This window comes from Ranitomeya variabilis, chromosome 3 (genome assembly GCF_051348905.1).
Source record: "Ranitomeya variabilis isolate aRanVar5 chromosome 3, aRanVar5.hap1, whole genome shotgun sequence".
Classification (NCBI taxonomy): Eukaryota; Metazoa; Chordata; class Amphibia; order Anura; family Dendrobatidae; genus Ranitomeya; species Ranitomeya variabilis.
This window is the reverse complement of record NC_135234.1, coordinates 212,061,595-212,075,402: the sequence shown is the minus strand read 5'-3', so window position 1 is coordinate 212,075,402 and position 13,808 is coordinate 212,061,595. Positions and strand designations below refer to the sequence as shown.

General features: G+C 43.8%; 1 protein-coding gene across 3 annotated transcripts in view; it reads right to left on the bottom strand.

The window, feature by feature from the left end:
* Positions 1-13,371, bottom strand: part of SLC60A1 (solute carrier family 60 member 1) — a 244,645-nt gene extending 231,274 nt beyond the window's left edge. Inside the window, exons 1-2 of one of the 3 annotated variants that reach the window (XM_077295124.1) lie at positions 12,981-13,371; positions 11,909-12,194 (exon numbers count right to left, since the gene is read on the bottom strand). In XM_077295124.1, the coding sequence (XP_077151239.1) occupies positions 11,909-12,138 (230 nt within the window). In that variant the 5' untranslated portion in view covers positions 12,139-12,194; positions 12,981-13,371. Of the gene's footprint in view, positions 1-11,908; positions 12,333-12,980 lie in introns of those variants that run through there. The other 2 variants (XM_077295122.1, XM_077295123.1) reach the window with 2 other exon arrangements.
* Between the last annotated feature and the right edge of the window lie 437 nt (positions 13,372-13,808).

Sequence of the window (13,808 nt, the reverse complement as noted above, 5' to 3'; positions counted from 1 at the left end):
TTTAATTAAACACAGCTGGACTCCAATGAAGGAGTAGAACCATCTTAAGGACGATCACAAGGAAATGGACAGCCTGTGACTTAAATATGAGTGTCTGAGCAAAGGGTCTGAATACTTATGACCATGTGATATTTCAGTTTTTCTTTTTTATTAAATTTGCAAAAATTTCTACATTTCTTTTTTTCAGTCAAGATGGGGTGCAGAGTGTACATTAATGTGAAAAAAATGAACTTTTTTGAATTTACCAAATGGCTGCAATGAAACAAAGAGTGAAAAACTTAAAACGGTCTGAATACTTTCCGTACCCACTGTAGTTAGGAAGATGGGTTGTAGGGCTTGTAGGCAAAAGCTTTCTTTGATATTATCAATCTTCTGTTTGAAGAATGAGGCAAAAGTCTTCAGATGAGATAAGTGGAGAGGCAGGAAGTACTGGGGACCGAGGACAGAACTGAAGGTGTTGAATAGCTGTTTAGGGTTGTGAGACAGAGAGGATATGAGAGATGAGAATTACGTTTGTTTTGCTGTGGCGAGTATGACCTTGAATGTAGTGAAGGTCTGTTTGAATGCGATGAAGTCCTTGTTGTAATGTGATCTTTTCCATCTCTGCTCAGCAACCCTGGAAGCCCGCCTCAGTTCTTTGGTCAGGCTGGTGTGCCAGGGTTGAATTTGCGAGCTTTGGTATATGTGAGAGGGGTGACCAATTCAAGAGCTGCAGCTATTGTGGTGTTATATAAAGCGGCAGAGGCATCCATGTAGGGAACTTATGTATGTAAGAGGGAGAAGGGATTCAGAGAGTGAGTGTAGATCGAGGTGTTTGAGATTTCTGCGAGGGTGTGCAAGTTTGTGGGGTGAGGATTGTGGACCTCGAGAGGAAAGGGAAGAGAATGTAAGTAGGTTGTGGTCAGAAAGAGGTAAAGGTTAGTTAGAGAGGTTAGATAGGGAGCAGAGGCGGCTGAAAATGAGGTTCAGTGTGTGTCCATCTTTAAGAGTGGCTGCAGAAGACCATTGAGTGAGTCCAAAGGAGGAAGTGAAAGATAGAAGCTTAGTGACAGCTAAGTGGGATGTATCAATGGGGATGAAGTCACCCATGATGATAGTGGGGATGTCACCGGAGAGTAAATGAAGTAGCCAGGTGGTGAAGTGGTCAAAGAAGGTGGTGGCTGGCCCTGGGGGGCGGTAAATGACAGCTAGTTGGAGGTTGGTGGGGGAGTAGATGCGCACAGAGTGCACATCAAAGGAAGGGAGGGTAACAGAGGGTGGCAGTGGGATGTGGGTGAAGGAGTAGTTATCTGACAGGAGAAAACCAATTCCTCCAGCATGCTTACTGCTGGGGCAGGGGGTCTGGGAAAGGTGGAATCCACCATCCGAAAGTGCAGCTGGAGAGGCCATGTCAGAGGTGGTAAGCCAGGTTTCGGTGATAGCAAGGAATGAAAGTTTGTTAGTAATAAAAAGATTGTGGATGTAGGAAAGTTTGTTGCAGACAGAGCGAGAGTTCTATGGAGCTCCTGTTAGTGGGACTGGGGAAGCGGGGGCTGGCTGAATGGGTATAAAGTTAGAGAGGTTACAGAAAGTTGTGATATATTGGGGATGGGAGGTAGAAATGAGGAACAGTTCTGAGGAGGAGGTGAGATGGATGGGGAAAATGGAGGAAGAGATAACCAATTCCTTACTTGGTGTAGGGATTGGGGGGGTTAGCAGAAAATGAAGGATTATAGGGGTGAGAGTGGAAACAGACAGTAATATTGGTTACATTGACTATCCAGTTTCCTTCAGTTCCCTTCTGGTGCAATTCTGGATTAATTTTTTTACATCTTCACACACTTGTATGATACACTGGGCAGACTGACATCTTGGCAGACTTATGCTTTGCAATATATGTGCTAGAAAGTGCATTCAGGTGTGAAAGAAAAGAGTGGTTTGAGCTCATCTTTGTCAGATAATTAAGAGTGAGCCAGATGAATATGATAAAGGCAGAGTAAATATGGTCATAAATAACATTGGAGGTAAAGCAGGGATTAGCTGAAAAGCGTACCAAGTGGTTGCTAGAAGCTGAGGTATGGGACATTCAGTGTGGAGAGCTGGGTCACGTACCAAGTGGCTGCTAGAAGCTGAGGTATGGGAAAGTCAGTGTGGAAAGCTGGGTCACGTACCAAGTGGTTGCTAGAAGCTGAGGTATGGGAAAGTCAGTGTGGAAAGCTGGGTCACGTACCAAGTGGTTGCTAGAAGCTGAGGTATGGGAAAGTCAGTTTTGAAAGCTGGGTGATGTACCATGTGATGTATCACTTCTCCTGTCCTGTATATATACACTGCACAGTACCATTTCTCCTGTCCTGTATATATACACTGCTCAGTACCAATCCTCCTTTCCTGTATATATACACTGCACAGTACCACTTCTCCTGTCCTGTATATATACACTGCACAGTGCCACTTCTCCTGTCCTGTATATATACACTGCACAGCACCACTTCTCCTGTCCTGTATATATACACTGCACAGTGCCACTTCTCCTGTCCTGTATATATACACTGCACAGCACCACTTCTCCTGTCCTGTATATACACTGCACAGTACCACTCCTCCTGTCCTATATACATTCACTGCACGGTACCACTCCTCCTGTCCTGTATATATACACTGAACAGTACCACTTCTACTGTCCTGTATAGATACACTGAACAGTACCACTCCTCCTGTTCTGTATATATACACTGCCCAGTAACACTTCTCCTGTCCTGTATATATACACTGCACAGTACCACTCCTCCTGTCCTATATTTATACATTGCACAGTACCACTCCTCCTGTCCTGTATATATACACTGCACAGTACCACTCCTCCTGTCCTGTATATATACACTGCACAGTACCACTCCTCATGTCCTGTGTATACAGTTGTGCTCAAAAGTTTACATACCCTTGCAAATTTTTTTGCTTTCTTGGCCTTTTGTTCAGAGAATATGAATGATAACACCAAAACTTTTTCTCCACTCATGGTTAGTGGTTGAGTTAAGTCATTTATTGTAAAACTACTGTGTTTTCTCTTTTTAAATCATAAGGACAAGCCAAAACATCGAAACTACCCTTATCAAAAGTTCATATACCCCATTTCTTAATACCATGTATTGCCCCCTCTAACATCATTGACAGCTTATGTATAAATTGCTGTGGTACTGCCTACAGAGGTAGTGAAGCTACTGATGGGTGAGAAGGGAGTAAATGTTGTCATTATCATCAATGGTTACTGTTACAATGTTTGTATATTTCTCCTTTTTGTTGAATAAAAACATTTTGAACAATAACGTCATTGACAGCTTGAAGTCTTTTGTGGTAGTTGTGGATGAAGTTCTTTTTCTCATATGGTAAAGCTGCCCACTTTTCTGGTCAAAAAGCCTCCAGTTCCTGTAACTTTCTGGGCTGACTAGCATGAACTGCATGCTTGAGCTCTCCCCAGAGTGGCTCAATGATATTGAGGTCAGGAGACTGAGATGGCCAATCCAGAACCTTCACTTTGTTCTGCTGTAGCCAATGACAGGTCGTATTGGCCTTGTGTTTTGGATCATTGTCATGTTGGAACGTCCAAGTATGTCCCATGCACAGCTTCCGGGCTGATAAGTGCAAATTTGCCTCCAGTATTTGCTGATAACGTGCTGCATTCATTTTTCCTTCCACTTTGACCAAGCTTCCTGTGCCTTTGTAGCTCACACATCCCCCAAAACATCAGTGATCCATCTCCATGCTTTACAGTTGGAATGGTGTTCCTTTCATCACAGGCCTTGTTGACCTCTCTCCAAATGTAACGTTTATGGTTGTGGCCAAAAAGTTAAATTTTGGTCTCATCACTAGTGTTGAGCATTCCGATACCGCAAGTATCGGGTATCGGCCGATATTTGCTGTATCGGAATTCCGATACCGAGATCCGATACTTTTGTGGTATCGGGAGTCGGAATCGGAAGTTCCCAGTGTATGGTTCCCAGGGTCTGAAGGAGAGGAAACTCTCCTTCAGGCCCTGGGATCCATATCCATGTAAAAAATAAAGAATTAAAATAAAAAATAGGGATATACTCACCCTCTGATGCGCCCTGGTAGTAACCGGCAGCCTTCTTTGCTTAAAATGCGCGCGTTTACTGCCTTCCGTGACGTCACGGCTTCTGATTGGTCTCGTGCCGCCCATGTGACCGCGACGCGACCAATCACAACAAGCCGTGACGTAATTTTCAGGTCCTGAATGCCGAATTCTAAGCATTCAGGACCTGAAAATTACGTCACGGCTTCTGATTGGTCGCGTGCCCCCCATGTGACCGCGACGCGACCAATCACAACAAGCCGTGACGTAATTTTCAGGTCCTGAATGCCTAATTCTAGAATTCGGCATTCAGGACCTGAAAATTACGTCACGGCTTGTTGTGATTGGTCGCGTCGCGGTCACATGGGCGGCACGCGACCAATCAGAAGCCGTGACGTCACGGAAGGCAGTAAACGCGCGTATTTTAAGCAAAGAAGGCTGCCGGTTCCCTCGATAAGGTGCAGGCTGCGTCGGAGAGGTGAGTATATCAATATTTTTTATTTTAATTCTTTATTTTACACATTAATATGGATCCCAGGGCCTGAAGGAGAGTTTCCTCTCCTTCAGACCCTGGGAACCATCAGGGATACCGTCCGATACTTGAGTCCCATTGACTTGTATTGGTATCGGGTATCGGTATCGGATTAGATCCGATACTTTGCCGGTATCGGCCGATACTTTCCGATACCGATACTTTCAAGTATCGGACGGTATCGCTCAACACTACTCATCACTCCAAATTACCTTGTTCAAGAAGTTTTTAGGCTTGTCTCTGTGCTGTGTTGGGCATTGTAGGCGAGATACTTTGTGGCATTTGTGCGGTAATGGCTTTCTTCTGGCGACTCGACCATGCAGACCATTTTTCTCCGAATGCCTCCTTATTGTGCATCTTGAAACAGACAGACCGCTAGTTTTCAGAGAGTCTTATATTATAGCTGATGTTACTTGTGGGTTTTTCTTTGCATCCTGAATAAATTTCCTGGCAGTTGTGCATGACATTTTTGTTGGTCTACCTGACCGTGGTTTTGTTTTTACAGAGCCCTTGATTTTCCATTTGTTATTCGCATTATCAATTCCATGGATATCTTTTTGTATCCCTTTTCTGTTTTATACAGTTCAACTACCTTTTCCCGTAGATCCGCCGACAATTCTTTTGCTTTCCCCATTTCTTTTGCTTTCCCCATGACTCACAATCCAGAAATATCAGTTGCTAGATGAAAGATGCAAGAGTCTGTCTAGATCCCTGAAACTCACTCGGCTTTTATGCACACACATTGTGTATGTTACCTTTAGTAGCCATTCAAACCCATTTGTGTCAACTTCTGTGCATGTTATCAGGCCAAAATGAACAGGGTATGTGAACTTTTGATCAGGGTCATTTGGATGTTTTGGGTTGTCATTATGATTTAAAAAGAGAAAACAGTAGTTTGACAATAAATGGCTTCACCTGACCAATAACCATGAGTTGAGAAAAAGTTTTGGTGTTATCATTCATATTCTCTGAAAAAAGGCCAAGAAAGCAAAAATTCAGCTGGGGTAGGTAAACTTCTGAGCACAACTGTATATACACCGCACAGTACCGCTCCTCCTGTCCTGTATATACACACTGCACAGTACCACTCCTCCTGTCCTGTGTATATACACTGCACAGTACCACTCCTCCTGTCCTGTATATACACACTGCACAGTACCACTCCTCCTGTCCTGTATATATACACCGCACAGTACCTCTCCTCCTGTCCTGTATATATACACTGCACAGTACCACTCCTCCTGTACTGTATATACACCACACAGTACCGCTCCTCCTGTCCTGTATATACACACTGCACAGTACCACTCCTCCTGTACTGTATATATACACCGCACAGTACCACTCCTCCTGTCCTGTATATATACACTGCACAGTACCGCTCCTCCTGTCCTGTATATATACACTGTACAGTACCACTTCTCCTGTCCTGTATATATACACTGCACAGTACCACTCCTCCTGTCCTGTATATATACACCACACAGTACTGCTCCTCCTGTCCTGTATATACACACTGCACAGTACCACTCCTCCTGTACTGTATATATACACCGCACAGTACCACTCCTCCTGTCCTGTATATATACACTGCACAGCACCACTCCTCCTGTCCTGTATATATACACTGCACAGTACCGCTCCTCCTGTCCTGTATATATACACTGAACAGTACCACTCATCCTGTCCTGTATATATACACTGCACAGTACCACTCCTCCTGTACTGTATATATATACACTGCACAGTACCACTCCTCCTGTCCTGTATATATACACTGCACAGTACCACTCCTCCTATACTGTATATATACACACTGCACAGTACCACTCCTCCTGTCCTGTATATATACACTGCACAGTACCACTCCTCCTGTCCTGTATATATACACTGCACAGTACCGCTCCTCCTGTCCTGTATATATACACTGAACAGTACCACCTCTCCTGACCTGTATATATACACTGCACAATACCACTCCTTCTGTACTGTATATATACACTGCACAGTACCACTCCTCCTGTCCTGTATATATACACTGCACAGTACCACTCCTCCTGTCCTGTATATATACACTGCCCAGTACCTCTCCTGTCCTGTTGTGAGAGAGGCGACATTGGACTTTGGGAGGGTTAATATTGGTTTATTATTTTCAGTATTCCTATGGGAAAATAAAAAAAAAAGTATATTGGAAAACCCATTTAAATGGATTATCCCAAGTAATCCCCTATAGATCAAATTTTCCCATCACTGGGAGTTCGACTGCTGGGACACCCATGATCCCAAGAACCAGATCTCTAAAGAGCAGCATGAAAATAGATTTGTGGTCGATCATGTGCACTGTGGCGCCATTCACACATGGCTCTTCAAATAATGCTTATAAAAGGAGTGTTGAGGGGCACGACAAAGTATAGCAGAATCCACTGATCAGGGGTGGGAGGAGTGTATGTGGGTTGGTGGGGTTTGTGTGGAATGGCTACTTTTTTGTCCCAGTCCGGTCCTGATGGAGAGTGCCTGTGAACAAAAGTTTTTTAATTCTTGACGCAGTTCTCAGTAGGATTTAGGTCTGGACTTTGACTGGGCCATTCAACACATGAATATTCTTTGATCTAATTGGACACGATGGATCCTTATCGCCCTTAACATCATCTGTTGGAGGAGAGTTGGGAGGTCCCATAGACAGTAGACTGTTGTCTGAGTCAATCAATAATGTTAAGGGGATGCTGGTTTTGTGTTGCATCCTCTTGGTTGCTGTTGCTCAGCAGTCAGCACAGAGGAATGTTTGGAAAAAAATTTGTGGAGTCATATGCTGTCCGTCCAGATTTTTAAAGTCGGCCAGTGATCTGCAACTAGTGTAATAACCACTAAATAAAGCTAATTTTTGTAAGAGCCCCTTGCGCCAACAATGCGTGTTTTGAATTATTTACCGTAAATAGATAATTCTACTGCACCCAATCTTCCCCAAAACAACTGATCCGGTAATTAATCTACAGGAGCCTTCCGAACAGACGAGAGCAAAAATCATTAGCAATTACTGTTGGCATCTATGTTTGGCTCTGTCATGCCTGATCTAATCCAATTCTACCAGCTGTCACAAGACATATGCACGTAAATATGCAGAGAAGCTAAATTCTTCATATATAAAACACATGGCCATATGCTTCACCATTCATTTAGAGAAAAACATAACTCACTAAGAAGCAGAGACAATGTAAACTGTGAACGTCACTGAAAATACCATCCTGTTACTGAGAAAAGGCTACCATGTGGAGTGTTCAAACATGAGATTTTTGTATGCATGTAGGCAGTCGTAAAATCTTACCTATCAGCTGCGTTCAGACAGCAGTATTTTCAGCCAGTTTGATGGAAGGCCCCAAGTACCTCCTGAATAGGATGACAAGGTTCTCATCCCACCACATCCCTCACTCCTGAACCCTAACCAGGGCAGGGGCGCTGCTCCAGCGATACAACATCTGTGGACACATGCTGTATCTTTGAATGCTGATGATTCTTAAGGAAATCTGTCACCAGTTTTTGCCAACATAATGTAAAGACAGAGAAACTGATTCAAGTGATGTGTCACTTATTGGGTTGCTTGCTGTAGTTTTGATAAATCAGTTTTTAGCAGAAGATTCCCAACAGAGGACTAGTAAACCTGCTGCCATGCATTCCACTATATTTATGAGCTCTGACCACCACCAATAATTGTCAGGTTTCTGCCTATGAACAGTCTACACAGAATGCTGCCAATCAGTGGTGTGGGCAGGGATCTGCATTCAGAGAACTGCTGGATCTGCAGCAGAGAAACAGTGATTTTATTAAAAATGCAGCAAGCAGCCTAGTTAGTGACACATCACTAGAATCAGAGTCTCTGCTCCTACATAATGCTGCTCTCACATGATGCAGCAAACCTGGAGACAGATTTAATTTACATGGAAACATAAAAGTGCATTACACATAATAATATATAATTGAGATAATTGCTCCTTGTCTGGTCATCTTGTGTATCATAATGGCAAGACCCAGGCTATCAAGAGGGGACTGTATGGCATTACCATGCATTTGTATTCCTCTCTTGAGGGGTTAAATGGCGGGAAATGGTTTCCCGCCAAGTTTTCACGCACAAGGGTAAAAAAAGATTTGGATTGGGTATAGCCATTAGCCAGTCAGCGACACGTCGCAGGGGAAGATTGTGTTTCTCCCGCTGCTACTCCCGCTGATAGAGCAAAGACTACCCCTGACGAAGGCACGCCGCCAAAACGCGCGTTGGGGTAGTGGCACCATCGCATGGTTCAGGTAATTATGTAATCTATTATCTCAGCACACTATACATTCTAATTTCTACAATACTGCTCCAGCTTTGGACTTTGCACTTGCACTATAGCTTAAGTTAGGGTTATCCCTCAGGATGCTTTCGGTATTTATTCATACCTGTCGTCGATTGTGCTGTTTATTGATTGAACTTTTGTGCCTGCCATCTGGTAGTGCCACATATTCTTTCTTGGCTCACCACTGTGCATCTTTTTGGCCTAAAAGTCTTTGTATATTTCTGTGTGTTTTTAAATCCCCAATAAAGTATTGTTATTTTATTTCGTTCTATTTCACGTCTCTTTTTATATGTTCCCCTAATTACGGCATAGAACAACATCTTACTAAGTCCTACTTATATGCTAGGAATTTCTCTTCGATGACATATCAATAGTGATGAGCGAGTGTACTCGTTGCTCAGGTTTTCCCGAGCACGCTGGGGTGATCTCCGAGTATTTGTAACTGCTCAGAGATTTAGTTTTTGTTGACGCAGCTGTATGATTTACGGCTGCTAGCCAGCCCGAGTACATGTGGGGGTTGCCTGGTTGCTAGGGAATCCCCACATGTATTCAAGCTGTCTATCAGCTGTAAATCATGCAGCTGAGGCAAGGAAAACTAAATCTCCGAGCAGTTACAAATACTCAGAGATCACCCGAGCAACAAGTATACTCGCTCATCACTACATATCACTATTAGTGATTGATTTATAGCATTGCTATTTGGGATATATATGATATTCTTTGATCTTGCTATAGTCAATTGTGTTGTATATGGATGGAGGTCATTTGTTCTCTCTGATATTAAATAGGAGAAGATTGTTTATTTCCCTTAGTGATTAAATTCTTGGAACAACATGCACTTCCAGCGGTTCTCCCATGAAAACAAGTAATCATCTCTCCACAGAATAAGTGATAACTTATTGATTGGTGGGGGTCTGACTGCTGGGACCTGCACCGATTGGCAGAATGTGGAACTTTTATCCCCATTAGACTGGAGCGACATGTGCGACTTGACCACTGAGCCATTCATTCCCTCAGTGGCTGCGAGAGCTCTGCTTGCATTTTTTTGGAAACCCAAAGAGAATGATTGAGGCTGCGGTCAGACATCCCACCTGCTGCGTCATTGTAAAATGAAAATGGGGATAAAAGTGTCCTGACAGGTATAAAATGTACCCATTCTTTTGATTGGTGAGAATGTTTGGACCCAAATGACCAATATAATCACCTATCCTGTGGAGCCCATGGATCAGTGTGTTTTAACCAAAGAATACATTTTATGCAAACTACTACACTTGTACATCCCAGTTATGGTGGGCATAGTAGATGTGCAGGACCCTCCTGTGTTTTGCAGTCAATGCTCCATTATAACAGGGATAATGTATAACAAGAATTTGAATATACAGTAGCTATAGGATGGCTTTTTTTTTATAAATTGGTGAACAAGGGAAAAAGTTGGGGAGTGATTTTTAAAATAACCTATTTTTATATTTATACTTACTGGATTAGTAATGCGGGTGTCTGATAGATGGCTCTCCATTGCTAACACCAGGGCTTGATGCCAGCTGACATTACACAGCTGACATCAATCCGAAAAACCATTCCCCCGATTGCCACTGCACCACTCCCATATGATACGCCAATTCTGGGGTGGCTGCGGGCTTGTATTTTTAAGCTGGGAAGGGCCCAATAACCATGGACATTCCCAACCTTATAATATCAACTCACAGCTGTCTGCTTTACCTGGGCTGGTTATCAAAAATAGGGAGGATCTTAGGTGTTTTTTTCATTATTTATTAGGTTAAACCAGGCTAAACACCTTTTTGTGCCACATTAAAGACACTAAAGGGTGCAAGTTTATAATATGCAAGGGGGGTTAGAAAATTAGATATCTGCAGGATACACCAAGGAATTAATGGTGCTATATAAATAAATAATAATAATAATATCTATCTATTCTATCTCTATCCTATAGTTTCACTCAAGAAAGGCTCACATTTTGAGCCAAAACATTGTGTACCTTTTACATGGAATAATTTGTTTCCACTATTTTGGGGCTGTTTGGCGTGCAAACTCTTTTTCTTCTACTGTATATATTATTTTTATTATCCATCTGACATTAGATTTGGAAGCCCACATCCACTAAAACTGGTCCAACCTCAGTTTCATTTTTTAGATAGATAGAGGATTAATAGAGAGATAGATAGATAGATAGATTGATAGATATGGAATATTGATATAGATAGAGACAGACAGATAGATAGACAGACAGACAGACAGACAGACAGACAGATAGATAGATAGATAGATAGATACAGTAGTGGGCCACAAAATTCCAGATTTTTTTTGCCAATAAAGTGGTTTACAACAATTGGATAAGTTTGGTATCACTGTAAACATTCTGATGAGGAGAATCATATTGCCCTGTCAGTTTTACCACACAATATATACCTTAAAAACAATTCCCCCAAAATGCTTGAATTGCATTTTTTCACATTTTCATCACATTTGGAATTTTTTCCCCCATTTTGCAGTACAGTGTGTGGTAAAATGAATGGTGTCACTCAAAAGTTCATCTTGTCTGGCACAAAACAAGCTCTTATATCACTATATGGGCAGAAAAATAAAAAAACTATGGCTCCTGCCCACATCGGGAAGGGGTTAACATAACAGTTGGGCCCCTAACATTATGGGCCTCTGTGTAGCTGCACAGGTTGCACAAATATGTCTGTCTCTAGATAGATAGATGATAGATAGATAGATAGATAGATAGATAGATAGATAGATAGATAGATCGATAGATACATAGATTGATAGATAGATAGATAGATAGATAGATAGATAGATAGATAGATAGATCGATAGATCGATAGATACATAGATTGATAGAGTACACAGTCAATAGATAGATAGATAGATAGATAGATAGATTGATCGATAGATACATAGATTGATAGAGTACACAGTCAAGTAACAAGGTAACACTTGAAGCTCTCTGGTACTCACGACTTTTTGAAGCTTCCTCCCAAGGTGCTGCCAACAAGGAGGCAGAACTGCTGAGCGAAGAAGACCCAGGTAATATCCTGCAGGCTGCTGTGTGTCTGGCACCTTAGATCCAACAGTGTGGGACCCAAAAACGCAATGCACAGTCCAAAGCTGAAGAACACGCTCCAATATGTGATTGTGGGCTGCAGGTTCCTCCTGAAGAGGGTGAGAAGGTTCTGGTCCCACCACATCTTTCACTCCCCCTTCACCTGGCCTGGCCAGAGAAGCAGCTCCAGTGTCTCAGGAACTATGGAAAAGTTATCAATATCAAAAAAGGTTGGTAGTATCTTGCAGATGAGGAGGACAGACAGATTGTGAGGACAGACAGGCTGTGAAGAAGGCAATTAGGCTGTGAGGAGGGCAGGTAGGCTGTGAGGAAGGCAGGCAGGCTGTGAGGAAGGCAATTAGGCTGTGAGGAGGGCAGGTAGGCTGTGAGGAGGGCAGGTAGGCTGTGAAGAAGGCAATTAGGCTGTGAGGAGGTCAGGCAGGCTGTGAGGAGGGCAGGTAGGCTGTGAGGAGGGCAGGTAGGCTGTGAGGAAGACAGGCAGGCTGTGAGGAGGTCAGGCAGGCTGTGAGGAGGGCAGGTAGGCTGTGAGGAGGGCAGGTAGGCTGTGAGGAAGGCAGGCAGGCTGTGAAGAAGGCAATTAGGCTGTGAGGAGGGCAGGTAGGCTGTGAGGAGGGCAGGTAGGCTGTGAAGAAGGCAATTAGGCTGTGAGGAGGTCAGGCAGGCTGTGAGGAGGGCAGGTAGGCTGTGAGGAGGGCAGGCAGGCTGTGAGGAGGGCAGGCAGGCTGTGAGGAGGGCAGGTAGGCTGTGAGGAGGGCAGGTAGGCTGTGAGGAGGGCAGGTAGGCTGTGAGGAGGGCAGGTAGGCTGTGAGCAGGGCAGGCTGTGAGGAGGGCAGGTAGGCTGTGAGGAGGGCAGGCAGGCTGTGAGGAGGGCAGGTAGGCTGTGAGGAGGGCAGGTAGGCTGTGAGGAGGGCCGGCATGCTATGAAGAAAGCTGTGAGCAGCGCAGGCAGGTTGTGAGGAGCCTCACCTTCTCTGCTCTCCCACTAAGTAAACTTGTCAGATACTTCTGTGGTGCATGAACTTTACTCTTCACTTGTATCGTTCGCCACCTCCTTCTTCTTCTGAGGCTCTGAATGTGTCTCGTTTCTTCTCTCCTCCCGTTATTTGCTCCAGGGTTAACTTCTTCTTCCTTTGAATGCAGTAACTTAGAAGAGGTGAGAGAAAGGAAAAAGGAGCCGCCCAGAGACTGGCATGGGAGGGGGCATCACTACAGGGCACAGGATGTCCCCATCCTTATAGCTGTACATCTGGACTCTTTCCTTTCACAAGTGCTTATTCTCCAGCCTCACCTCATCAGTTCTGGTGATAGTATGAGGAATTACTGCTGTGCACCAGCTTGTTACATTGTTCCTTCACGTCAGTACTTTCACTTTATCTGCAGTTCAATCAAGTTCAGCCCCACGATGACTATTGTGTGACACAATGTGGGGACAGTAGAGAAGGACCACCAGTGTTGTATGGCTCCGAAATGTGTCTGCAGAGTCGCCAAAGGGTAGCTGGGCCTTCCCACACTCTGAGGCTCCTCCAGAACAATGTCATGTTAATTATTTAGCAAACACTACATCCTGGATCCTTCTTTTCTCCATGTTCGGTCACAACAAGCACAAGGGAATGGGGGCAGTTCCATTTGCCATCATAGCAAAATTAGCTCCACTACATGCTACTTTTATATGCCAGTATTTGGATCTTATAAATACTCATTTTTCACCCATACCTATTAGCTATCTTCTATGGTTCCCTCCACGCCATCACCGTCAATCTCATCAAGGGAATCTGTCAGCAGGATTTTTGCCAC